General features: G+C 59.2%; 1 protein-coding gene across 1 annotated transcript in view; it reads right to left on the reverse strand.

Moving 5' to 3' along the window:
- Positions 1-25,786, reverse strand: part of ACSBG1 (acyl-CoA synthetase bubblegum family member 1) — a 34,310-nt gene extending 8,524 nt beyond the window's left edge. The window contains exons 1-5 of the mRNA XM_062204856.1: positions 25,656-25,786; positions 7,115-7,215; positions 1,598-1,818; positions 1,225-1,313; positions 883-1,003 (exon numbers count right to left, since the gene is read on the reverse strand). Of these exons, the coding sequence (XP_062060840.1) occupies positions 883-1,003; positions 1,225-1,313; positions 1,598-1,818; positions 7,115-7,215; positions 25,656-25,786 (663 nt within the window). The remainder of the gene's footprint in view (positions 1-882; positions 1,004-1,224; positions 1,314-1,597; positions 1,819-7,114; positions 7,216-25,655) is intronic.
- Between the last annotated feature and the right edge of the window lie 780 nt (positions 25,787-26,566).

Genomic DNA, 26,566 nt, shown 5'->3' on the forward strand with positions numbered 1-26,566 from the left:
TGCCACCCGCAGGCGCACACCCGTCACCCCACTGTCCTGATGGAAAAGCCACGCAGGCAGCGCGCTGCCGGAAGTCCTAGTGCGGCCCTGCCACTCCCTGCTTGAGTGACCTGGAGCGTGTCGCTTGAGTGTTCCAGGCCTCAGCTTCCTCACCTGCCAAACAGGCAGGCAACGTTGCCCAGCCTTGTGTGTGTGTGCACGTGTGTGTGTGCATGTGTGTACATGCACGTGTGTATGTGTGAATGTGCATGTGTGTGTTTGTATGTGCATGCACATGCCTGTGTGCATGTGTGCACGTGTGTATGTGTGCATGTGTGAGTGCATGTGTATGTGCATATGCATGTGTTTGTGTGTGAGTGTATTATGTGCACGTGTGTGCACGCATGTGCATGCATGTATGTGTGCATGTGTGTGCATGTGCATGTGTGTTTGTGTGTACACGCACATGCCTGTGTGCGTATGTGCACGTGTGTATGTGTGTATGTATGTGTGTGTGCACGTGTGTATGTGTGTGTATGCGTGTGTTTTGCATGTGTGTGTTCATGCACGTGTGCTTGTATATGCACACACATATGTATATGTATGTGTTCATGTGTGTTGTGTGCACGCATATGCTTGTGTGTTCATGTATATGTGTGCATGTGTGTGCTTGTGTGTGCGTGTATGTATGTGCACGTGTGTATGTATGTGTGTATATGCACATGTGTGCATGTATGTGTGTGCTTGTGTGTGCATGTGTTCACGTGCATGTATGTGTGTGTGTGCTGGTATGCGTGTGTGTTGGGTGGACTGCTGTGGAGGGTGAGTGGAGACCCCAGATGGGAGGCCGCTGAGCTGAGGGGACTCGCCGAGTCTGCCCCAGCCCACACCCTGCCCCCACACCTTCAGAATCTTCTCCAGCTGCTTCTGCGTGTCGACCACGATGACGTTGGCACGGCTGTCCCGGGCGATGTACTGACAGGCCTCTGGGGAGCTGGTGGTGTAGATGCCGGTGACGATGCCACTGTCGGAGACCCCAGAGGATTTGGTCTGGGCAGGTGCGCAGGGCCCACCCCGACCCCCATACCTGGAAGCCTCCAGCCCCCACCAGCCCCAGTGGCCCAGGCAGGGTACCCCGGGGAAGCGCTGGGACATGGGGGGCGTGGGTCGGGGCCCTCTGCAAAGTTCTCTGCCCACCTCCCACCCGTGGAGACCCCACCCCCACCCCACCCCCCCGCCACTCACCCCGCAAATACAGTGCCCACCGCCGCGAAGAACCACTCCGGGGAGTTGAAGCCGAGGATGGCCACGCTGTGGGCTCGCTCCAAGCCGAGCTCCAGGCCAAAACAGACGGGCCAGGTCAGCCGGGCAGGGAAGGGGGCCCTGCGGCAGCTCCTGCCCTCCCACCAGGCTGCGGGGGCCCTGTGGATTCATCTCAGGGACCACCGAGCCAGAGACTTCCCTGGGGGGAACCCGTCGCTCTACCGCGCAGCCCCACCCACCGGAGTGAGCCGCCCCTCCCCTCCCCGGGAAAGGAGGCCTCCAGGGCCCTTGCACACTCAGGGCCCTGCCTAGGCGGCGCTGGGGAGGCAGGGCTGGGGGCGGCCGAGCCGCTCACCTTTAGGAAGCTCTTGGCAGCCTTGCGGGCGATCAGGTAGTACTGGAAGTAGGTGACGTGCTCCCACTTCCCCTGCCGCTTGAAGCCCAGGGCGCTGAGCTCCCCGTACTTGTCCAGCGCCTCATAGAACATCCGGTGCACGGTGTACGGGAGCTGCGAGCAGCCGGGGTCCATGCGCAGGCGCACGCGCCCATCGGCCCGAGTGGTCCAGAGCGCCTCCTCTGCGGGCGGAGACCACGGCCTGAGTCAGGCCCCAGGGGGAGGAGGAGGCCAGGCCCCCAGGCAGGGGTGCGAGTCCAGGGCGGCTGAGCCTTCTCCACTCGCTCCTCAGTCTTCCCCGCTCCGGGACCCCGTGCGGGCTGACCCCAAGGACGCACAGCCGTGAACATCAGCCGCTGCCATGCAGCCCTGGCATGGGAGAGCGGGATGGAGAGGGGCGGGGCTGAGGGGGCAGCTGAGTCTGGGTTCATGACCTTGACCCTGACACTCCTGCTCGGTGGGTGATGTGCTCTTGACCAGTCCCTCCCCTCCCAGCTGTGCTGTAGCCTGCAGAGAGCCAAGGGGGTGGGCGGGGATGGGCAGGAGGGGGAGGCTGGAGCCCAGAGATTATGGCCAGCTGCATCCCCCATTGGAGTGTCCAGGTTTGATGGCCAGCTGCATCCCTGCCTGACTCCAGCTTCCGGCCGGTGCAGACCCGGGGAAGCAGCCGGTGATGACTTAAGTCGCTGGGTGGCAGGGGCGAGCCCCGGATGGAGTCTCGGGCTCCTGAGGTCAGCCTGATCCAGCCCTGGTCCATGCGGGCATGTGGAAGTGAACCAGCCCAGGGGAGATCTCCGCCTATCTCCTCTGCCTCCCTTTTTCTCTCTCAAATGAGGCTGAACACGAGGGAGACTCAAACCCGTGCCCAGAAAGAAGCCGGGTGCCAAAGGCCAAGGTGAGCAGAGGCAGGGCAGTGCTGAGATCTGTTGCCAGGTCTCCCCCCCCCCCCCCCCCCGAGCGGAAAGCTTTGCACTTTTACGGCCGCTTTGGTAGACAAGAATTTGCTCAGTGCGGGGCAGGCATTTGGCTTAGCTGCTAGGAGCCCAGTGAGGCGCCCGTGCCCCGCGCCTCTGCACCTGCTCTGTGTCCAGGCCCCAGCCCCTGGCTCCAGCTGCCTGCGGCCACAGATCCTGGCAGGCAGCAGGGAGGGCTCAGGTAGCTGGGTTCCAGCTCCTGGCCTCAGCAGGGCTCAGCCCCCGGCATTGTAGACACTTGGGGGAGTGAACCAGCAGGTGGGAGCTCGGCCTTTGTATCTCATAAACAGATAAAACTTAGGGGCCAGGGTGTGGCGTAGCGGGGAAAGCTGCTGCCTGTGATACCGGCATCCCAGACGGGCGCCAGCTCAGGTCCCGGCTGCTCCACTCGGGCGCACCTGCTATAAAGGAGCTGGATTTCAGCCATCTCAGAAAAAACCCACACAGCTCAGGAGCTCTAGTGTGCCACCTGGTGGCTGTGCTCAGTACTGACGCACTCGGCTCTGCACTAAGGGGTGATTTCAAGTATTCTTGTCATGTAAGAAATAGCTATGCCTGACCGGCGTTGTGCCAGAGTGGGTAAAGCCTCCACCTGCAGCGCTGGCATCCCATATGGGCACAGGTTCGAGTCCTGGCTGCTCCACTTCAGATCCAGATCCCTGCTAATGCACCCAAGAAGGCAGCCGAAGATGGCCCAAGTGCTTGGGAACCTGCATCCAAGTGGGAGACCCAGAAGAAGCTCCTGGCTTTGTCCTGGCCCAGCCCCAGCCATTGTGGCCATTTGGGGAGCGAACCAGCCGATGCAAGATCTCTCTCTCTCTTTCTCTCTCTGTATCTCTGCCTTTCAAATAAATAAGAATCAATCTAAACATGTTTTAAAAAGAGCCACCAGAAATAACTCTGAGCATTCCTGTTAAAAATAATTATTTAAAAATTTTAATTATTTAAAAAAATTATATGGACTCAACCAAACATAGCCATTAACCAATCAGCATCTTCAACCCCTGTGCACCAGTGTCCACTTGGTTCACAAAGTCCTCGGAAGGAGGAAGGCCAAGGCTGGGTGAAGGGAAGGCTGCGCTGCCAGCCCCATGGGGAACAGGTGGGGGACCACCGCCAGCATTGTCACCATGGAGACGGGGAAACAGAATTCCAAGTTAGCAGCTGAGCTGGGGCAAGACCTCACTAGGTCCTCGAGCTGCCGTGCGGTGGCTGGGGCCTGGTTAGTGAATAGAGGGGAGCCCTGGGGGCCCTTGTCCCTGGGGGGCTGCTCAGAGCTCAGGGGAGGAGGGAGCCTGCACCAGCCAGGCCTGCTGTGCAAAGGCTATGAGCCTGGGGGTGGCCCCTGGGCAAGTCGCTTAAGCAATCGGGCTGTGCTGCCAGTTCTTCAAGCCATCCCACCTCTCTACCTGGCCGGTTAACAGGTGCACAACCGTCGGTTCTGTCCCAAGCCCAGGCTAAGATCACGACCAAGGACACAGCCAGGACCCGGTGGCTGCCCCATCACCCAGCAAGGCAGCCAAGTGGCTAACAGGCACCCAGTCACCCAATCTGAGTGTGGAGCGCCAGGTGTGGGGCAGCCTGAAGGCCAGATGACTTCAGCGCTGGGCTCTGTGGGCAGAGGGGGATATGTGCGGGCAGGGCCCCGGGGCTGGGGGAGGTCACGGGCAAGAGATGAGTGACTGGCCTGAGAGTCCCAGGACCAGGGAGCACCCCCCGCCCCCAGCCCCCATCTGCGGTTCCCACAGCATCTCTGCTCGCCACCCTGGGCTTTTGCTGCCTTCTATTTGCCTTTGCTTTGGGAACCCTGCCGGTCTGGCTGCCCCAGCGGATGCTCTCTGCTATGGCCTGGGAAAGCAGGGGAAGACGGCCCAGGTCCTTGAGCCCCTGCACCCGTGTGGGAGACCTGGAAGAAGCTCCTGGCTCCTGGCTTCGGATGGGTGCAGCTCCGGCTGTTGTGGTCATCTGGGGAGTGAACCAGCGGATGGAAGACCTCTCTCTGTCTCTGCCTCTCCTTTCTCTGTGTAACTCTGACTTTTTATTTTTTTAGTCATGTGTTCCGCCTTCCCGATGGCCCCGAGTCCTTTTTTTTTTTTTTTTTTTTAAGATGTATTTATTTATTTGAAAGAGTTACACAGAGGCCGGCGCCGTGGCTCACTAGGCTAATCCTTCACCTGCGGCGGTGCCAGCACACCGGGTTCTAGTCCCGGTCGGGGCACCGATCCTGTCCCGGTTGCCCCTCTTCCAGTCCAGCTCTCTGCTGTGGCCAGGGAGTGCAGTGGAGGATGGCCCAGGTGCTTGGGCCCTGCACCCCATGGGAGACCAGGAGAAGCACTTGGCTCCTGGCTTCGGATCAGCGCACCAGCCGCGGCGGCCATTGGAGGGTGAACCAACGGCAAAAGGAAGACCTTTCTCTCTGTCTCTCTCTCACTGTCCACTCTGCCTGTCAAAAAATTTAAAAAAAAAAAAAAGAGTTAGAGAGAGAGAGAGAGAGAGAGAAGTCCTCCATTGACGGTTCATTCCCCAATTAGCCGCAATGGCCAGAGTTGCACAGATCTAAAGCCAGGAGTCTGGAGCTTCTTCCAGGTCTCCCATGTGGGTGCAGGGGCCCAAGGACCTGGGCCATCTTCTACTGCTTTCTTCTACTGCTTTCCCAGGCCACAGCTGAGAGCTGGATAGGAAGAGGAATAGCCTGGACTTGAACCAGCACCCATATGGGATGCCAGCGCTTCAGGCCAGGGTGTTAGCCCGCTTCGCCACTTTCAAATAAATAAATAAATCTTCAAAAAAAAAAAAAAAGAGAGAGAGAAGGCCTGGGAGGGGCTGGGGTGGCCGCAGGACAGGGAAGTGGTGACCGGAGCCTTGGAAACGCCCAGCCCGGGGGGGTGGGGGCTCCTGGCTGGGCCCTGGGGCTGCAGGGCTGTGGGTGCAGGGCTGCCCGCCTCGGGATGTGGTGAGCCAGCGATAAGGAGAAGCACCTGCCAGGAACATGGCAGAGCGGTACAGGATGTACTGACCATGGGTGGGAGCTTGTGGTTCCTGGTGCCCGAGGGGATGGGTGAGGGGTGCAGCTCGCGCCCTCCCCCCCCCCCCCCCCGGTTCCCGATAGCTTCCTGACACGGGTCAAGGACCCTGAGTCCCCTGCTGTGGCCTGGCCGCTGGCTCCCCAACCTCCCCATCCACCCTATGGGGTGGGGGGAGGGGGAATGGACCAGGTGCTCGCTCTGAGCTCATCCTGGTCCCTGCTGTCCCCCTTTGGTCCTGCTGAGCCCGTGTAGGGGACAAGGGGTCCATCAGACCCGGCATGGGATGTGAAAGAGTGGCACACACAAGCCAGGCCCTGGGAGGGGACAGCGGGGGTGGGGAGACAGCCACGCAGGTGCCGGGAGGCCAGTCTGAGGGCCCCCAGCAGCTCCGCGTTCCTGGAGTAACCGCTTGTGCCCATCTCACAGACCATCTCTGACCACTGCAGATCCTGGCCCCAGCAGAGGCTGAGTGACACGGGGCCTCTTCCTGCTCCTCGGCGCCCAGCTGCAGCCCAGAATGCCAGTGTGCCCTTGGACCATTGGAGAAGGGGCCGAGGGAGGCCCACACTCACCCAGGTCCCCGATCTCACAGCTCCCCAGGGGCTGTGGCAGTGGGATCAGCCTCCCGGCCAGCACCTCAGCCAGCCACATCTTCCCCTTCTGCAACCAGGGTTCAGGGCGTGCGCAGCACAGCCTGGGCCCCAGAACTCAGGCTTCCCGGGCCTCAATGGCTCCACAATGAATCCTGATTCACCCTTCGAGTGGGGGGGCTGCCAGCTGGCCTGCTACGTGGAGGGCCTGGCCGGACCTGGAGGGGACAGTGCCGTGCACGGTGCCCCTGTCCCCTGGGCTGGCTCCTACCCTGCACCGAGCCCCTCTCCAAACCGTGCCACCCACTCCCCTGAGCCCCCAAAGCCCCATGTGACCCCACACGTGCCTGGGACACACCGGCCACCGCAGCTACCACCTGGCCCTCCCCGGCAGCCGGCTCCAGCTGGCTAAAGAAAATGGGGCGAGGACGGCGACCCTGGGCTGCCCGCTCCAAGGAGGAGCCGGCCGCTGGCCAGGTCGCCCCACGCTCGAGAGAGGACCTAGATCCTGGGCGACAACCAGCGCCCCACGGCCTCTCCTGTTTGTTTTTCTAAACCGTTGCCACAGTGCGAACAAAAGCCGGCCTGGTGTGCCGGGCTCGTTTGGATAACTCATCAGAGTAAACAGCCCGGCCTTCCTTGAGGCAGGAGGCCGGGGACACACGTGACCTTACAAGCCTCAGAAGCAACCCTGCCCCTCGCCCCGGTGAGCTGGGCCGCCGCCTGGACGTCGCCTGGCCTGGGCTGAGGCCCTCCTTGGCCCCCGTCTCCTACCTCTCTCTATAGGAGAAATCTTCCCCGACTCCCTCCATCACACGGGCAGCCGCCGCCATGGCCGTGAGGACAGGGACGTGGTGCCCCCCCCCCAACCGGCGCGGGGCGGCTCACCTGGGCCATTCACCTGCACATCGTTGGCCTTCTCCTGGGCCCGGGGCTCGAGTGTGTGGCTCAGGGACTCCTTGGTCAGCGTCTGCCTGTCAGTCAGGGAGCTGGTGGGGACAGGAAACAGTCGTTAGCACCAGGAGGCCGGGTCTGAGCTGCGGGACCCCCCCCCACCCGGGGCGGGGGCACCAGCGCCTCCTCCGCCTGCAGGCTCCTGGGGGTCTTCCATGGAAGGGATGCCAGCAGGTCCAGGACCTCAGAGGCCCCCATCCCAGCCCCCTCCCCCGCAGGCTCCCAGGGCTGGGACACGGAGACCCAGGCCCACCGTGCTGGAATCTGCTGTGTGACCCTGGGCAAGTGTCTGCCTCTCTGGGGGGGCTCAGCGCCCTCTCCTCACCCCTGGCACGCCCTCCGTCGCCTCCCAGGCCTGGCGACCTGCAGCCCAGGGGTTACTGGGCCCCCACTGTCATCTCAGCCTTGCTGGCCCTCAGCACCCTTCCTCCTCGGGATGCACCCGGCCACAGCTCCCAGGGGGATGAGCAGGTGGATTTTTGTACACAGCTCGGGACAGTGCCGCGCTGCACAATTGCGCAATGCCAGGGACAGCGTACACAGTCACCAGCTATGTCAACAGAGCCCACTGCGGTTGTGCAGTGTGCAACCTGTGCAGCTGGTCATGGCAGCCCTGAGGGTAGGACCCTGGCTCCAGGGAGTCCCATCTGTGTGTCAGGGTGGGGCTAGCCCTGTCCCCGCCCAGAACCCAGGAAGCCGGGCCAATTACCTGCTTCGCACATTCGGCCTTACTCCTTGCTGGTACTGCAGATTCAAACTAAGTTTGCAAACACACTTGGGCCCACCCGGCAGCAGTCTGGTTAAGAACCTGAGACAGACACCAGGAGGTTACGAAGGGAGGGGACCCGGAAAGGGGGAGGAACCCAGGGCGGGGGTGGGGGAGGGCTGTGCTGGCCCCTGTTGAGGCCTGACAACCTTGGTGTAGCTATGGTGACCTCCAGGGACAGCAGGGTGACAAGGCCGGCTTCAGGGTGAGGCCTCCCGTGCCAGGCAGAGGGGAGCAGAGGTCTTTGGGTACCTGGGACCTGTCCTGCTTCCACTATGGGACAAAGGAGATGCTGTGATGTGGCTCGGTGGCCCCCGAGCTCTGGGCTCAGGCAGGAACGGGGTGAATGCATTGGGCACAGGGCCCCACACTTGTGCTGCCCAGGGTGACACTGTGACCCTAGCACCAGGGGCTCCGGCCTGACCTTGACCTGAGCAGCCTTTGCAATCCACAGCTGCAGAGCCACCTGCAAGTTCACCCCGGGCCGTGACCTCCCGGCAGGCGCAGAGTCTGTGTTTAACACCTGGCCATCGGCGTCCCTGCCACCTCGTTACACTTGTGTCAGTGAATGGCAGGACAATGACGACGTGAGAGCCAGCGCCCCAGGAAGCCGAGGCCACGCTCTGCCTGTGCCCCTGGCCTGCTGTTCCCCGGGAGGAGGACGCGGGCGTGGGAAGCCGCGTCCCTGGACTTGGCCAGTTCCTGCCCAGCAGCCTCCCTCCCGTCGGCGAGTAGTGGACTTTGGTCCAGCGCCAGGACTTGGATGACAGGGCCACCCTTGCTTGCTCTGCCGCTCGCTAGGGCCTTGGAGATCGGAGACTTGGGTGGGGGGAGAGGGAGGAGGGGCGGGGGGGGGGAGAGAGAGAGAGAGAGAGATCTACCCACTGCTTCACTCCCCAAATGCCCACGACAGCCAGGGCCGAGCCAAGTCAAAGCCAAGAGCTGGGACCTGCATCCGGGTCTCCCACGTGAGTGGCAGGGACCCAGGTACTTGAGCCACCTCCTGCTGCCTCCCAGGGTGTGCATCAGCCGGAAGCTGGAACCCAGGCCCTCTGCCATGTGGGACGTGCTGTGCTGTGCTGACATCTGTCCCTGCAGCACGTCCTTGTCCCCTGTCTCAGCTCAGACGCCACTGGCCTGGCTGCCACTTGCCGCGGGGCCACTGCCGGCCCGTCATCCGCGTCCCACTGCACAGGGTCCTTTGGTGGCAGAGTGGGCAATGGCGCAGCCGCACAGCCTGGAATTGGAGCTCCCGACACCAAAGACGTTCACAGCGGAACCGATCGGGACCAATCGGGACCGGATCTTACGCCAGTCCGAGCCCTGCGCGGCCTCCGGAGCCCTGCCCGGGGTTGGCGGCTGTTCTGGGCGGGACACACCGTCACCTGTCCCGGGGATGAACGCCGTATTCCTGTCTTTCCGGAAGATCCTACTCTGCTGGAACACAGTGCTCCGGAAGCTGGCGGAGTCCCAGAGCGAGGCCCCGAGCGGACTAAGGTGGCCGTGGTGCAGGGACAGTGACCGAGGAGCCTGGCTGGCCTCTGTGTTCTGTGTTTTGACAGTTCTGTTTATGTAGGGGCTGGCGTCCTGGTGCGGGGAGCTGACATCGGTGACATCGGCGACACCACCATCCCATATGGGTGCTGGCTGGAGTCCCGGCTGCTCCACTTCTGACCCAGCTCCCTGCTAATGCGCCTGGGAAAGCAGCAGAAGATGGCCCAAGTGCTTGGGCTCCTGCACCCACGTGGGAGACCCGGATGGAGTTCCTGGCTCCTGGCTTCAGCCTGGCCCAGCCCCAGCCATCTGGGGAGTGAACCAGCAGATGGAAGTCTCTCTCTCTCTCTCTTTGCATTTCAAATAAATAAATCTTTAGAAATTTTATTTATTTGAGAGGCAGACTCACAGACGGAGGTGGAGCTAGAGCGGCCGTTTGCCCACAGCAGCTGAGCCGGGAGTCGGGAGCCCAATCCAGGTCTCCCATGTGGGACGCAGGGACCCCACGCCTGAGCCAGCATCGCTGTCTCCCAGGTCCGCACTGGCCGGAAGCTGGGGTCAGGAGCGGGAGCTGGGTTTCTGTCTAGGTTTTGAGTTCCGGGGAGGAGGAGGAGGACCCTGGGAGGGCGGCTCCTTCCCTTAAGGGGGACAAGGCAGCTTTGGCAGGGCGGGCTCACGCTCTCAAAGCAAGAAAACAACAACAACAACTGGTTTCGCTTCTGCCAGCAGCTCGGCAGGAAAGACAGCCAGCAAAGGGCGTGTCTGAGCGAATCCGCGTGGGGGAGGCAGAGGAGGCTGGGCGAGCCCCCCCCCCCCCATCATCTCCTGCCAGAGGAGCTGATGGGAACCATCGGAACCCAGAGGTTGCCCAGGCACCTGTACCCCCCCCCCCTCCAGGAAGCCCTCCTAGATTTTCCTACCACCTTCTCACCTTCCTACCCGGGAAGCTGCCCGAGAGTGTGGGTCACTCCTGACTCAGCCCTGCCTCCGGCCCCGGGGACCTGCAGCTTGCACTCAGGAAGTGTTGGTTGGGTCCAGCCCTTCGGCGGTTGTCCTTGTGTGTGTGTTTGTGTGTGTGTGTAGCACCTAAATCTGGGCGAGCCCACATTCTCCATGAAGATCTGTTTCCTGCTTCTGTCTACTGCCCTGAGCCCCTGGCCGGCAGCCAGCCAGGCCTCTGTTCTGTGCTCAGCGAATGCTTGAAGCGACGTAGAGCTGTCCGGGCTCAAAGCTCTTGACCAGCTGTGTGGCCCCAGACAGGTCAGGGGGCCCCTCTGAGCCTCCGCTTTCTGCCTGTAACCCAGGGGGAGAAACGGGAAGGTGCAGGTGCTTAGTACTGAGTTGGTGCTCATCCTGATGCCCAGTGGGCTCTCCTGGGTCCTTCGGGAGTAAGAGGAGATGGAGTGGGGAGAGAAGCCCCCAGCCCAGGCCGGGGGTGCAGGTTGAGGCGCTGAGCCTGGGGGCCAGGGTGGGGGGCAGTGGGGACCCTCATTCCTTACACAGTCCTCAGGCTGGCGCTGGCAGCCCTGAGCAGCAGCACCTCTGGCATGGTGGGGGGGAGGGAGCTGCGCCCCACGCGCGCTGGCCCAGGACAGCCCCAGAGAGGCCTGGCTAGGCCCAAGCGCCCTGCAACAGAGACACAGCGTGAGTCACGGCCCGGCCAGCCGGCTGGCCCAGGGGGCAGTCGCCCTCCCTCCTGGGCGTGGCTCACTGGCTCCTGCAATTTACAGCCTGGCGAGCTGGGCGCCAGGCAGAGCGGCACCCTGCTCTGGGGGGGTGGCCGCCTGGGGGCTGCTCCGGTCCCTCAGCTCCCCGGGGGCCCAACCCTGTTCTCTGGGAGCTTCGGACCGCGCTGGCTCCCTGGCCTGCTCCTAGCAGGTGTCACCTCTCCCTGCTCAGGGGGCCACAGAGGGGAAAAGCTGCCTTCCAGAAGCCTGGAGAAGGTACTTGCCCACCCCCCTGGGGGGGGGGGAGAGGGGGAAGGCACATTACCTAAATCTTCCCTTTCCCCTGAAAACCCCACACAGGGGAAGCCGGTGCCTCCCGCAAAGCCCAGGGCCCCCTGCTAAGTGACCACTCAGCGCAGAGGAGCTCCCCTCCAAGCTCCGGCCCCTGCCAGCGGCCTCCTGCCCCCGGGACCCAAGCAGAGGGGCTGCCCAGGAACGCCCGCGGGCCCTGGCACTCACCTTCCTCCCGGGCACAGCGGCAGGCACAGGGCTCGCACCCCCTCTGCTCCCGTGGCTAATGCATGGTGCGAATGGGAGCCGGCGGCCGCTGTGCCCGGGGTTCTGGGTGATGAGGCAGTGGGGTTGGGCGTGTGTGGGGACCCGCCCAGCCCGCCCTGGGGCTGCAGGTGAGGTGTGGCCTTGGATACCTCTGACCTACATGGCACGGAGCCCCAACTGCCCACCTGTGTGACGCTTACATAACTGGGGAGGCAGCTGAGGGACCTGCCGGTGCGGGTTGGAGAGGCAGTTTGTTGGCAGGGATCCTCAGCAGAGCCTGGGGAGACACTGCTCCCGCCATGGGGCCCCCACCTGGGAGCGGGCCCAGGGCCCCCGGGGCTGGGCAGGGAACTGGCGCTGTTTTTTTTTTTTTTTTAAACCATTTTTCCTTTGGTAGTCACGCGTGGCATCCTCTCCACGGCTCTGCCATGTAGGTGTCCCGAATGGCCCCATTTTCCAGACGAGCCGACAGACACCCTGCTTTGGTGCTGTGCGGCCCGCGAGAGGAGGGCCTGGTGGGCACTGTATCTGCAGGGCTCCCCCCCCCCCCCCCCCCGAAGCCAGGACACGGCGTACGCGAGGTTCACCCTTTACTAACATCATAAAACTCAGTCAACCCTCCCTCCGGCGCCCGCCTCCGGAGGGCCCCTGTTTCCCGGGAACAAACTTCCCCACACCTTGAACTTGGCCTCCCAGTGCCCCCTCCCCCTCCCGCCTCTGCTATCTGGCACCGGCAGGTTTCCGGCAGCTACTGGCTCTCTGCCAGCATCTTCTCAAACCAGGGACCCCGCCCGCCCTCCATGGGAGCCCCTCCCTCCCATCCCCACCCTTGGGTCCCTGGGGGGCTGTCCTTGTCCCCTTTGGGAAGTGTACCCACCCCTTCATCTTTAAATTACCACCTGCCAGCCATGGCTCCAGAACTCCAGGCAGCCTCTGGGGACGCTTGGGATTGGACGCAGTGATTTTAAGGCCAAAAGTTCAAGACTCAGAGGGAGCTCCAGGGACGGGGGGTGTGTGCAAAGGCCCTGCAACCCCGTCAGGGGGCAGACGGCGGCCAAGTCACAGCACCAAGCCTGGAGGTCAATGCTAGCACCCCAGCTCCCAGGGAATTCTGGCCCCCACCCCTGCCAAATCCCGAAAGCCTCTTTTCCCAGCAGCCCTTGCCTGTTGCCATCTCGAGACACCCAGCTAGTGCTGGTGGGTTGTGCACCTTCGGGAAGCTCCCTGCCTCCACCCCCTCCCTCCTCGCTGCTCCACAGTCCCCAGTCCCCCACAGCCTGAGCAGCGCCCCGTGGGACTGTCCCGTTCCTCGCCCCTCCCCTCCTATCCCCCTGGAGGCTGTGCAGCAGGCACCCCAGACCTGGGTCCTGTGCCCTGGGTGGAGTTTTCTCATGGAGGAAGCGGGGCAGGTGCTGAGTGCAGTGTTAAGGACAGACGACACTCGGGATGCCCCCGTCCCGTATCAGGTGCCTGGTTCCGGTCCTGGCTCTGCCCCCGACCCCGACACCAGCTTCCTGTCCCTGCACACCGCCCTGGGAGCCAGCGGACTCAGCCCCTGCCTCTCACATGGGAGATCTGGATTGAGTTCCTGGCGCCTGGCTTTGGCTTGGCCCAGCCGGGCCCTTGAAGGCATGTGGCAAGTGACGCAGTGGGTAAGAGCTTGTTCTCTCTCTCAAATAAATAAAATGAGTACATTTTAAAAAACCAAATAGAAGAGGATTGGGAACCTCAGCAGTTAGAAAGCGGGGCCTTGGGCTGAGGCAGAGACCTGCTGGGGACCCAGGCTCCTCCCACCCGGGACCCACCAGAGGACCAGACTCGGGGCAGGCACCCCGGTGTCCTTGACCAATGGAAGTCCAACAGGAGTAGGCCTCCCGGGGAGCCTCACCCCCTCCAAGGTTCATCCCAAGTCCACCTAGGCTCCTGCTTTGGCAGGTGGAGCAGTCTAGCCAGCCAGCTCACTTTTGACCCAGTTGCCTGTGCCTGGGGTGTTCTGGCACGTGGCACCGAATCCCACTGCCTGTTACCGCAGACGAGCTTGGCACAAGCTGTCCGAGAGCTGGGCCGTACCCAAGACAAAGGTGCCTGGACATTGGGACCCGTGGGTCTTCCCTCGGGACCTGCTTCCATGGTACGACCTTGGGCGAGTGCCTGGTGTATGAGCAGGGTGGGGAGGGGAGACGTGTGATCCTCGCACACCAGAGGGGGTCTCTGCCCAGGGCTCACGGTGGGGCTGGCAGCATAGCAGCAGGAGCTGGCTCTTCTGCAGGGGTGGGGGCCTTGGTTCTGCCAATGGCCGTTTGGAGATTTATAACCTCATCCGTGGGACACACAAAAATCATCAACTTAGAAATGAGCCTTTGAGGGGCACCGGATTCTGCCCCAGTTGCCCCTCTTCCAGTCTAGCTCTCTGCTGTGGCCCGGGAGGGCAGCGGAGGATGGCCCAGGTGCTTGGGCCCTGCACCCACATGGGAGACCAGGAGAAGCACCTGGCTCCTGGCTTCGGATCAGTGCGGTGCGCCGGCCGCAGTGGCCATTGGAGGGTGAACCAATGGCAAAAGGAAGACCTTTCTCTCTCTCTGTCTCTCTCTCTCACTGTCCACTCTGCCTGTCAAAAAAAAAAATGAGCCTTTGCCGTAGATGTCTTGGATTTTGAGTGCCACCTGCGGCTGCCCTGGCAGGGCCCAGCCCAGGCGATTTTGGATGCTCCTCACACCTGGAAGGGGTTATATGCCCCTTTCGGCTACGCGAGAACTGGCATTCTCCGAGCCATTTAGAAAACCTAAATGAGCGGAAAGATATCTTCGCATCAAGACATGTAATGTGAAGATGGTGACACTTGGGGCCAGCGCTGTGGCATAGCAGGTAAAGCCACTGTCTGCAGCCCATATGGGCACTGGTTTGGGTCCTGGCTGCTCCACTTCTGATCCAGCTCCCTGCAATGGCCTGGGAAAGCAGAAGAAGATGTCCAAGTGCTTGGGCCCCTGCACCTACGTGGGAGACCCAGAAGAAGCTCCTGGTCCATGGCTTAGGATCAGCCCAGCTCTGACTGTTGGGGCCATTTGGGGAGTGAACCAGAGGATGGTTCACTGTCTCTCGCTCTCTCTGTAACTCTCCATTTCAAGTAAATAAATAAATAAATCTAAAAAAAAAAAAACCTAAACAACGGTGATACAGCTCAAGTTGTCATATGAGTCAACACAATCCCTGTGCAAACACCAGCCGACTTCTTTGCAGAATTTGACAAACTGGTAATAAAATTCATAGGACAATCCAAAACAAGGCTCAGAAGAGCCAAAACAATCTCTTTTTTTTTTTTGCCTGCCTGCCGGGGGCTCTAGCTTCCCTCAGAGAATGTTTATGGGGCCCGGGGACGCCTGCAGGTGTGCTCCTGAGGCCGGCCACTGCCTCTAGCTAGCAGCTGGGGCCAGTTGGCAGTGCCGGCTGGGCAGCCTCCTAGAGCCAGGGGTCAGGCAGGCTCCGCGCGGGCGAATGGCCTACCCAAAACAATCTTTTTTTTTTTGGACAGGCAGAGTGGACAGTGAGAGAGAGACAGAGAGAAAGGTTTTCCTTTGCCGTTGGTTCACCCTCCAATGGCCGCTGTGGCCGGCACATCTCGCTGATCCGAAGGCAGGAGCCGGGTGCTTCTCCTGGTCTCCCATGAGAGTGCAGAGCCCAAGCACTTGGGCCATCCTCCACTGCCTTCCCGGGCCACAGCAGAGAGCTGGCCTGGAAGAGGGGCAACCGGGACAGAATCCGGCACCCCAACCAGGACTAGAACCCGGTGTGCCGGCGCCGCAAGGCAGAGGATTAGCCTGTTAAGCCACGGCACTGGCCTAAAACAATCTTTTAAAAATTATTTATTTGGGCCAGCGCCGCGGCTCACTAGGCTAATCCTCTGCCTGCGGCGCCGGCACACTGGCTTCTAGTCCCGGTCGGGGCGCCGGATTCTGTCCCGGTTGCCCCTCTTCCAGGCCAGCTCTCTGCTGTGGCCGGGGAGGGCAGTGGAGGACGGCCCAAGTGCTTGGGCCCTGCACCCACATGGGAGACCAGGAGAAGCACCTGGCTCCTGCCTTCGGATCAGTGCAATGCGCCGGCCGCAGCGGCCATTGGGGAGTGAACCAACGGCAAAGGAAGACCTTTCTCTCTGTCTCTCTCTCACTGTCCACTCTGCCTGTCAAAAAAAAAAATTATTTATTTGAAAGAAAGAGAGAGAGGGAGAGGGAGGCAGTGCTCCCATCTGCTGATTCATTCCTCAAATGGCCGCGATGCCCAGAGCTGGGACAGCGCCGAAGCCAGGAGTCAAAACTCAATTGAGGTCTCCCGCAAGGGTGGTAGGGACCCCGTTACTGAAACCAAAATCAGAAGCTGGAGCTGGAAATGGAACTTTGGGATGGCCTTAATTGGCATCGATTTTTTTTTCTTTTTCTTTTTCTTTTAAGATTTATTTATTTGAAAGGCAGAGAGAGAGGGAGGGGGGGGAGGGAGGGAGGGAGGGAGGGAGGGAGAATCTTCCATCCCTCCCCAAACGGCTGCAGTGGCCAGGGCTGGGCCAGGCGGACGTCTGGAGCCTGGAACTCCATCAGGGCCGCCTTCTGCTGCTTTCCCAGGTGCATCAGCAGGGAGCAGGATTGGAAGCGGAGCAGCTGGGACTTGAACTGGCGCTCTGAAAATGGGGTACCAGTGTCTCAGGCGGTGGCTTAACCTGCTGCACCACAACGCCCACATAATTGGCATCTTAACTGCTGGGCTGAGTGAAGCTGGAGGACTTCTAGTTCCTGATTTCAAAGCGTGCGGCAAACCTGCCTGAACCCAAACGACAATGACATCAGGATGAACACGCAGAAGAATGGAATGGAGTGAGAATTCAGAGATCAGCTGAGGTCTGCAATGAACCGATCTTCAGCAAGCAAGGCCAGGCCATCAAAAGGCAGGAGGAGCAGTTGTTCCGGCACCTGCTGCCCCGGCGGCTCAGTGTGACCGTCCACAACAAGTTAGGATGCCTTCCTCACGCCGCACACACGAGTTAACTCAAAGTCTACAGAAGGTCTTAGGAGAAATTATCAGTGCATCTTTGTGATCTTGAATTAAGCAAGACCTTCTTGGATAAGATACCAAAAGCGCAAGCAACACAAGGAAGAACAGATAAATCAGACTTTGTCAGAGTTAAAATCTTCTGTGTTTCAAGCGATACCATCGAGAACGTGACGAGCTAGCTCACAGAAAGACGGGAAAGGCTTGCAAATCGTACCTGCGCTAGGGGAAGTGTATCTAGAACTCACAGGGACCTGCTACGATTCACTAATAAAAGGACAAATCAGCTAATTAGAGCTGGAGCCAAGGATTTCTTGACCATTTCTCCAGAGATACACAAATGGACGACAGGTGCACTGGAAGTTGCTCAACGTAACCAGGCACCGGGAACTACAGATCCAAACCGCAGCGATGTGCCAGCTCATGTGAGCGGGACAGTGCTTACCACAAAGACAATAGTGCAGTGATGAGGATATGGAGACCCTGGGGGTCTCCCTGCTGCTGGTGGTGAGACCACCAGCACTCCCTGCTTTGGCCAACTTCCTGGCAGTTTCTCCAAGTGTTGTGCAGAGAGTTATCAGGCGGCTCAGCCATTCCACCCCAAGCCAAGCCGAGAGAAACAGAAGCAGGTGCCCGCACAACAACTCACACACATGTGTTTACTGCAGGATTCTTCATGATGGTCCAAAGGTGAGAACAGCCCGTGGGCGGATGAATGAGCTAACAGAATGGAACATTTAATGGGATAGCAGGTGGCCATAAAAAGAATGCAGGACTGATCCATGTCTCTGCGTGCATGAGCCTCAGAAACACGCCAAGGGAAGGGAGCCAGTCACCGCAGGTCGTGTCTCGTGATGGGCCATGTAAACGAGATGCCCACAATAGGCAGATATACAGTCACAAAAAGGCTAGATTTTCTTAGGGCTACATGGATTAAGGGGAAATTGGAAGTGGCGAAAATATTCAAAAATTGATTGTGGTTATCGTTAAATAACTCTAACTTTACTAGAAAATTTCTTATTTTATTTTTTAAAAATTATTCATGGGGCCAGCGCTGTGGCATAGCAGAAAAAACTGCCTCCTGTAGTGCCAGCATCCCATATGGGCACTGGTTCAGGTCCCGGCTGCTCCACTTCTGATCCACCTCTCTGCTGTGGCCTGGGAAAGCAGTAGAAGATGGCCCAAGTGCTTGGGCCCCTGCATCCACATGGGAGACCTGGAAGAAGCTCCTGGCTCCTGGCCTCGGATCAGTGCAACTCCGGCCATTGCAACCAACTGGGGAGTGAACCAGTGGATGGAAGACCTCTCTCTCTCTCTCTCTCTGGCTCTCCTCTCTCTGTGTAACTCTGACTTTCCAGTAAATAAATAAATCTTAAAAAAAAGAGGATAGAGTGGCCCCCGACTCTGGGGACGATCTGTGGGGACTCCTGCTAGGTGCGGGGCTGGAGGAGCCACCAGGACATAGAGATGCACCGTCCCAAATCCCCACTCACCGCGGGTTCCCACTGCAGCTGACAGGGGTCTGGAGCTGCCCCAGCCCCTGCCGCCGGCTGCTGGGTGGGGAGGGTCCCCAAGCATCGTACGGGAGCCCCAGGGGCGAGGAACCAAGGTGTCTGCCAGCGGCCAGGGCGGAGAGTGGAAAAGGCTGTGTGGAGCTGGCTCCTGGTGGATGCTGCACCAGCGAGTGGTTTTTCTATCCCTGTGCCAACACCACGTGCTCTCCAGCACCATGAAGGCACTTCAAAAAGTTCATGGAAAATGGATTTAAGCCACAAGTTAACTTTTTGTGCAAAAACAAAAAAAATTGAAATCCATGCCCACAAGCAGTCAAGTTCATGGGAAACTTGTATTATGGAAAAAAAAATGCATGCATTTCAAAAATATTTTGCACCAAAACAAACTCTTTTTCTTTTGAAAAAATTCTTTATTTGAAAGTGAGAGTGACAGAGAGAGAGAGAGAGAGAGAGAGAGAAAGAGGGAGAGAGGAAGAGAGGGAGAGACAGAGATGTTGTATCCGTTGTTCACTCCCCAGATGACCACAAAGGGTAGGTCTGGGCCAAGCTGAAGTCAGGAGTCCAGAAATCCACTCTGGGTCTCCCATGCAGGTGCAGGGGCCCAAGTATTTGGTCCATCTTCCACTGCCCTCCCAGGTGCATTAGCAGGGAGCTGGATCAGAAATGGAGCAGCCGAGTCTTGAATTGGTGGCTCATAGGGGATGCCAGCCCCACAGCCAGCAGCTTAACCACAACTCCACCCCACCATTGCCCTGACTTAGCTTTAATTCCATTTTCCCAGGAACTTTTTGGAGTTTCCTCCTAAATCTATTTTTGTAAATGAAAAAAGAAAAGGAAAAAAGCTTTGAGGGGCAGAGACACAGAGGGAGAGACACACAGACACAGCCCCCACCCACTAGTTCTCTCCCCAAAAGCCCACCACACCCAGGGCTGGGCCAGGCCAAAGCTGGGAGCTGGGAACTCCACTCAGGTCTCCCCCGTGGGTGGCAGGGACCCGCTGCCTCTCTGAGTGTTGTCGGCAGGAAGTTGGGGCCACAATCGGGAGCTGGGCCTGAGACCTGGGACCCAGGTCCTCCGCTGCGGGACACAGATGTCTTAATCACAGGCCACGGGGCCACCCCTACGCCAAGTCTTGAAATCAGGTCGTGTTGGTTGTTTTGGTTCGGCCAGGTGTGGCAGGCCATCTCTCAATGACTCCTGCCTTCCAGGCTCCTGTGGAATGTGGGCTGGTCCCAGCGACCCACTTCTAACGAGCAGAACCTGGCCGAAGTGAGGCGCTTTCACTTCAGAGAGCAGGTTATGGGAGGAACATGTCTTTCATTCTGCTGGTTCTCTCTTTTTTTAAAAAAATTAGTCTTTTTTTTATTTATTTGAAAGGCAGAGTTACAGCAAGAGAGAAAGAGGAGAGAGAATCTTCCATCTGCTGGTTCACTCTCCGGGTGGTCACAACGGCCAGCTCTGGGCCCGGCTGAAGCCAGGCGCCTGGAACTTCATTCTCTCCCATGCGGGTGCAGGGGCCCAAGCACTCTGGCCATCCTCTGCTGCTTTCCCAGGTGCACTAGCAGGGAGCTGAAAGGGAAGTGGAGCAGCCGGGACTCGAACTAGGGCCCATATGGGATGCTGGCATCGCAGGAGGCAGCTTAACCCTCTATGCCACAGCACCGACCCCCGTTCTTTTTTTTTTTTTTTTTTTTCTTGCTCACTCTGTTAGGGAGGCCCACGGAGCAAAGGCCTGTGGGAGACCAGGCCTTAATTCAGCAACCTGCAAGAAGCCTGCCACCCACCCATCCACAGGAGCAAGCCGGGAAGTGCCTCCTCCCCTGCTGAGCCTCCTGATGAGGTTGCAGCCCTGGCTAATGGTTTGATGGTAACCCCAGGGGAGACCTTGAGCCACAGACACCTGGCTAAGCCACACCGAGATTCCCAACCCACAGGAGCTGTGAGATCACAATTGCTTGTTATTGTTTTTGTTTTCATTTTGCATCATATTTCCAGATGGACTAATATAAAAGCCAAACTATAAAATTTCTAGTAGAACATTTATGACCTTGGCATAGGCAAAGATCTCTTGGAATGGACACAACTTACTAACCATAAAAGAAAAAGTGAGGGGCTGGCATTGTGGCATAACTGGGCAAGCTGCTGCCTGTGACACCAGCATCCCATATGGGCACTGGTTCAAGACCCGGCTGCTCCACTTCTGATCCAGCTCCCCGCTAAAGTGCGCCCTGGGAGACAGCAGCTGATGTCTCAAGTGATTGGGTTCCTGCCACCCACGTGGGAGACCAGGCTTCCAGCTCCTGCCTGGTCCAATCCCAACTGTGGATGGTAGTTCTCTTCCCTGAAATAAAATAAATAAATAAATTTGGAAAGACCCCAGGTCAGACCTCCGCGTTCCACACTGGAATACCCGGGTTCAGTTCTCACTCTGGCTCCTGATGGAAGCTTTTTGAAAACGCAGATCCTGGGAGGCTGCCATGATGGCACAGGTGCTTGGGTCCCTGCCAGCCACACAGGTGACCTGGAGGGAGTTCCCAGCTCTCAGCGTGGGCCTGGTTTAGCTTTGGATGTTGTGGGTATTTGGGGGGCACAAACCAGTGGATAGGAGTGCTCTCTCTCTCTCTCTCTCTCTCTGCCTCTCAAATAAGTAAATAGTTAAAATATACAGAAATTCCTAACAAGCCCTTGAAAATATCTTCAATGTCCTGATCATAAAAGAAGTTAAAACCACACTGGGATATCACCATTCTCCCACCAGCAGCGCTAAAATTCAAACAAGTAAAGATACCTCGCATTGACAGAGATACGGAAACGCACACAACCACCACTTTGGAAAACTCCTGGCAGCTTCTTTCAACACACACGTGTCTTCTGACCCAGCACTTCTGTTCCCAGGGATTTCCCCAGAAAAATGAGGGCGACAGAAGTCCACAGAACACCTGCTACGGGGACGTCACGACAGCTTTGTTCAGAAAACCCCCATGCTGAACACGACTCTGACGCCGAACAACAGAACAGAATAATGAAGCAGCTGTATTCCCAGCAACACCTGTGACAACCTGGGTGGGTCCCCTGAACGGTGTGATGTGGAAAAGGAGCCAGACCCACAGCGTCCATTCTGTTTGATCCCCAACTGGCCGCAACAGCCAGAGCTGTGCTGATCTGAAGCCAGGAGCCAGAAGCTTCTTTCAGGTCTCCCACGTGGGTGCAGGGGCCCAAGGACTTGGGCCATCTTCTTCTGCTTTCCCAGGCCACAGCAGAGAGCTGGATCAGAAGAGGAGCAGCTGGGACTCAAACCAGTGCCCATATGGGATGCCAACACTGCAGGCGACGGCTTTACCCGCTATGCCACAGCACTGGCCCTAGATGCATTTTTTTAAAAAAAATTATTTGAAAAGCAGAGTCATAGAGAGAGATCTCCCATCTGCTGGTTCACTTCCCAAATGGCCGTAATGGAACCAGGGACTTCTTCCAGGTCTCCCACGTGGGTAGCAGAGGCCTAAGCACTTGAACCATCTTTTATTGCCTTCCCAAGTGCATTAGCAGGGAGCTGGATGGGAAGTGGAATAGCCAGGACTCGAACCGGCGCCCATGTGGGATGCTGGCACTGCTTTGCCCACTGCACTACAGTGCTGGCCTCAGCAGATGCATCTGTGTTTCACAGCATCTTGGGGCCATAGTCTGAGCAAGGCCCTAGATGTCCTTTACATGGTCACAGCCTTGAATGTTTCCAAAACATCTTCCCAGCTGGTGCTCAGATGCACTTCAGACCCCTGGCAAGGAGCCAGGGTCATCTGAGGAGTGGGCAGGGCCAGGATTCAGGGATCTCTTACAGGATCTGGAGTGGAGACAGAACACTGTGCCATCGCCACTGTCCCCAGATGAAACCGTGTCTTTCCAGGGGTGAAGAGGTTGCAGGGGAGTTCCCTGTCCCTGGAGGGATCCAAGTCAGAGTAGAATGTTGTAACAGAATGGGTTGGACTCAATGAATTAAAAAAAAAAAAAGTCCCTGGGGCCAGTGCTGTGGCATAGCAGGTTAAGCTGCCACCTGTGATGCTTCTAAGGGTGCCGGTTTGTGTCCTGTCTGCTCCTCTTCTGATCCAGCTCCCTGCAAATGGCCTGGGAAAAGCAGAGGAAGATGGCCCAAGTGCCTGGACTTCTGCCACCCACGTGGGAGACTTGGGAGAAGCTCTTGGCTTGTGGCTTCTGCCTGGCCCCCGCCCTGGCCACTGTGGCCACCTGAAGAGATAGAAGCAGATGGAAGATCTCTCTTTCAAAATAAATAAATCAATTAAAAATAAATTTTAGTACACGTGCTGCTGAAGCGAGGACAATTAAATTACCAACATCGTGGCCACCATGGTGGCGTAGCAGGTTCAGCTGCCTTCTGAGATGCCAGCATCCCATATGAGCGCTCATTCCGGTCCTGGCCAATCCAGCTCCCTGCTAACGCACCTGGGAAAGCAGCAGAAGATGGCCCAAGTGCTTGGCCCTTGCACCCACGTGGGGGGCCCGGAAGGAGTTCCTGGCTCCTGGCTTTGGTCTGGTCCAGTTCTGGAGGTTGTGGCCATCTGGGGAGTGGACCAGTGGATGGAAGATCTCTCTCTCTCTCTCTCTCTCTCTAATTCTGCCTTTCAAATAAATTTAAAAAAAAATGCATCTGCAGAATTTAGTAGAATGTTCTATCGAGGACAACATGTAGATGAGTGTGAGTATAACTTTCTGTCCCTCTTTCTTTCCCTCTTTCTGTAACTTTGCCTTTAAAATAAATCTTTAAAAAAAAAAAACTCCAACATTTCTAAAACATGTATGATTGTGATAAAACATATAAGCTACAGTTAGCCACTTTTAGGGTGGAGTTTCTATGGCACTGATCACTTTCCGTCTGTGTTTTATGCCTTACGACACCTGTCACAATTACACTCCGACAAGCACCCATAGAACTATTCCTTGTGGCCCATCCTAAGCTTGCGCTCCTGTGCTGTGACCCAGTGCCTGGCACGGTGCCAGCTGCTTAACAAGAAATGATTCGGACTCCCTGAGTGCACAGCGACAATGAAGATATCAGAGCATGAAGATAAAAGAGAATAACCGTGTCTCTAGGTCATGGGCAAGTGGGGGAGGTGGCTGTGGGGGCAGGAAAGACGTCCAGATCTAGGAGGCCTGGAATGTTCTAGATTCTTCCGGACACCTGTGTGATTATGCCCCCCCCCAGGCTCCACACCCCGAAGGGGGTTAGCTCGTTCCCTGGCACCCCAGGAGCTCTGTCAGGAGAAGCATCTTGGCGCTGAGCCTACAGCAGCTTCTGGGGACTGTCCCACAGCCTGGCTCTTGGGGGGCATCCCATCAGCACCCCTGTCTTTGGGCAGGCAGTGCTGGGAGAGGCTGGGAGCCCTGATGAGTGTGGTTCATAGAGCTGGCCCAATTGACGCCTCTCTCCTTGTCCCCCAGCCTCCAGTCCACCCCAGGCCCAGCCTCCCTACTCGCTGCTACACCCACCTCCCCAAGCCAGGCTCTGTCCAGGCACCTGCTGCGTCCATGCCTCTTGTGGCTCCCCCCCTACCCCCAGCCTCCTCCACGTGACACCTGGCTTAGCCCTGCTGCTGCCCTGGGCACCACAGCCTGGCAAGGCCAGGACGAAGAGTTCCCTCCCCCCATAGGGCTTCCCTGGGCTCGGGGGGGGGGGGTGGTGCTGGTGGCTCTGCTGGACAGGGGCAGTGGGCGTCCCGATGGGTGGTGTGGTCAGCGGCTGCAGCCTCCAAGGGCACAAAGCACACGAGCTATCAGGCCGGGGCCAGACCTGTCCCAGCTCGGCCCAGCCGGTTGGGCTTCTCCTGGCCCAGCTGTGTCCCCGCAGCCCTGCTCTTGGCGCTGCACCAGAGAGGTCCGGGGCCAGGCTGGGGAGCGCACACCTTCCTCTGGCTCTCTACTCTCCCTCTCTGCAGCCCTGGCCCGTGAATGCAAGCCCCTGGCCCCACGTGTGGGCAGCTGGCAGGCCGGAGACAGTGCCCCTGGCGGCTGGGGTTGGCCTCGGAGGTGCCGGGAAGCCGAGAGAGAGAGAGAGAGAGAGAGAGAGAGAGAGAGAGAGAGAGAGAGCTGAACAAGAGCTGGAGGGTGTCTCCCCATGGGGCAGGTTTACCTCCCCCATTTTGCCGATGGGGAAACTGAGGCTCAGAGAGAGGGCGTGGGGCCAGGGCCACAGAGCAGGTGAGGAGCAGAGCTGGACCAGAACCCAGGCACGTGCCTTCCCCTCTGAGCAGGGTTTGAGGGTCGCTGTGGCTGGGACAGAGACCCTCGTGCCTTTGCCAGTGTCGTCGCGGTACACCCGCGGTACCTTCTACGACACCGTCCTCTCTGAGTTTGCCCAGAGGATGACTGGGGCTCCGGGCCTGGGTTCCAGCCCTTCTCCTCCCCGCTGGCCTTGCGGGCGGCCTTCCCTGCACCAGGCCTGGGCTGGACACGGTCTGGTCTCCTGCCTACGGCAGCTCCAGCCAAGCAGGCCCAGGCCTCCAGGGACTCTAGCCACACAGGCCCCTCCACCACGCCTTGTACCACGGGCCTGAGACCCAGCCTGCAGGAGACACTGGGCCCCCACTGGACCCTCACTCCGGTGCACAGGGGCCCTTGAGGACTGAACTTGGGATTCATGTGCAAGGGCAGAGCAGCTCATGGGGGTGGGGGAGCGGAGGCGGCAGCGCTTGGGGGCCTGGAGCAGACCTGGCACCACCTGCCATGGGGTGCGGAGGCCGGGCAAGCTCCCTCCAGGCTCTGACCCTCTGTGGGGTGGCCCGGGTCTAGGCCGGGGCCTGCTGTTTGAAGCCTTGTGGTTCTCCGGAGACTGAGGGCAGGGCCAGGCGTGGTGACATTCCCTCCCCTCCTGCCCGTGCAAGGACACCTCAGGTGCTCTGGTCAGGAGCTGCTCCCCTCTTGCCCTTGGCCGCACCCCACCCCCCACGCCGTGGGCCCGGCCATGTCTGCTTCTCCCTGCCTCCCGGGTCCCACACTCCTTGGATAGACGGCCGGGGCCAGAGTGGGCACGGGTGAACATCTGATGGATTGAATCGGTAGGCATCGTGCAGGGGCCGGAGGGGCCTCAGCCACCCTGAGGGCCAGGAACTCCCCCAAGCCACCGGCCCACGGGCGCCAGAGCCTCCCGCTGCTCTTGACCTTGTCTGTCATTGGACCCCTGCCGCGGGCCCCCAAAGAGGCAGGAAAGCATTCTCAGCAAGAGAGACCCCCCACCCCCGCCTCACGATGTGAGCCGTCCTCTGTGGGCCTCTGCTGGGAGCAGGCCCTGCAGGGACTCCAGACCCCAGACCCCGGTTCCCGGCCCTCGCTGCCATCTTCCAGGGGGGAAAAGCGGCTTGCCCAGGTTCACACAGCAGAGTCACGGGTGGAACGGGCCCCAGTGTCCGTGCGCAGAGGCCCCGCCACCTGCTCACCTGGACCCCAGGCTGTCCCGGGTGGTCGCCATGCTGGCGTCTGGCCTGCTCTCCTCGGGGGCTTCTCTGCTGTCCGGTGCGGTGGGGTCCCCGGGGGCACAGCCGCAACCAGCTCCAGAGCTGTGTGGCATCTGCCCGGCTCTCCCACGGCCAGGGCTGTCCTTGAGTGGGCCGTGGGGGCAGGCAAGGGGCGGGCGTAGGGCGGGCAGGGGGCGGTGTTGGGGGGGAGGTGGCCATGGGACTGACCCAAAGGAGCCCATTTCCTCTCTATTTTTAGCAGCTCAAAAAAAAAATGCTCCTCAGTGGCAAAGTTGCTCGGAATTAAAACTTTCCCTTTCTTTGTGGCTGTGTTTCGTGGGAGAAGAGGAGAATATGAATGAGCTTAGTGTTTTTTGAGATGCAAATGCAGCCCTGTTCTCCCAGGAGGCCAGGCCAGTGAGCCCCCAGAAAACCTCCGGCCTGGCTTTAAAAGGCCACTTAAAGGGGCTTCCTCACAGCACGAATCTGGACCCAACTGTCCACACCGCAGCCACCGGGCCTGGCTGTCGGTGGAGTGTGCGCCGTGCGGCGCTGGAGGCCCGAGGGGGACCTAGGACCCTGGGCTGGGGAAAGGAAGCAGCTTTGGCCAACAGCGAGGGCCACCGTGCAGGCCCCCACCCCCCACCCCAGGGAACACCTGACCCTGAACCAGGTTCCGGCTGCCTCACATGCGTGCATACACATGGGAGATTGGCCTTCTGTGAATTAAATCCAGAAATCTCCACTCGGAGCTTCCCTGAGTGTTAGTTCTTTGGGCCAGAAAGTGGGTGGCCGAGGTGCAGCCCCCACACCCCGATCCCGGGGCGGGGCTCTGTGTGTGTGTGTGTGTGTGCAGTCCTTGCTCCCTGGGTTCTGGGAAGGCTTCCTCTTCC

Source organism: Lepus europaeus, chromosome 11 (assembly GCF_033115175.1).
Source record: "Lepus europaeus isolate LE1 chromosome 11, mLepTim1.pri, whole genome shotgun sequence".
NCBI lineage: Eukaryota > Metazoa > Chordata > Mammalia > Lagomorpha > Leporidae > Lepus > Lepus europaeus.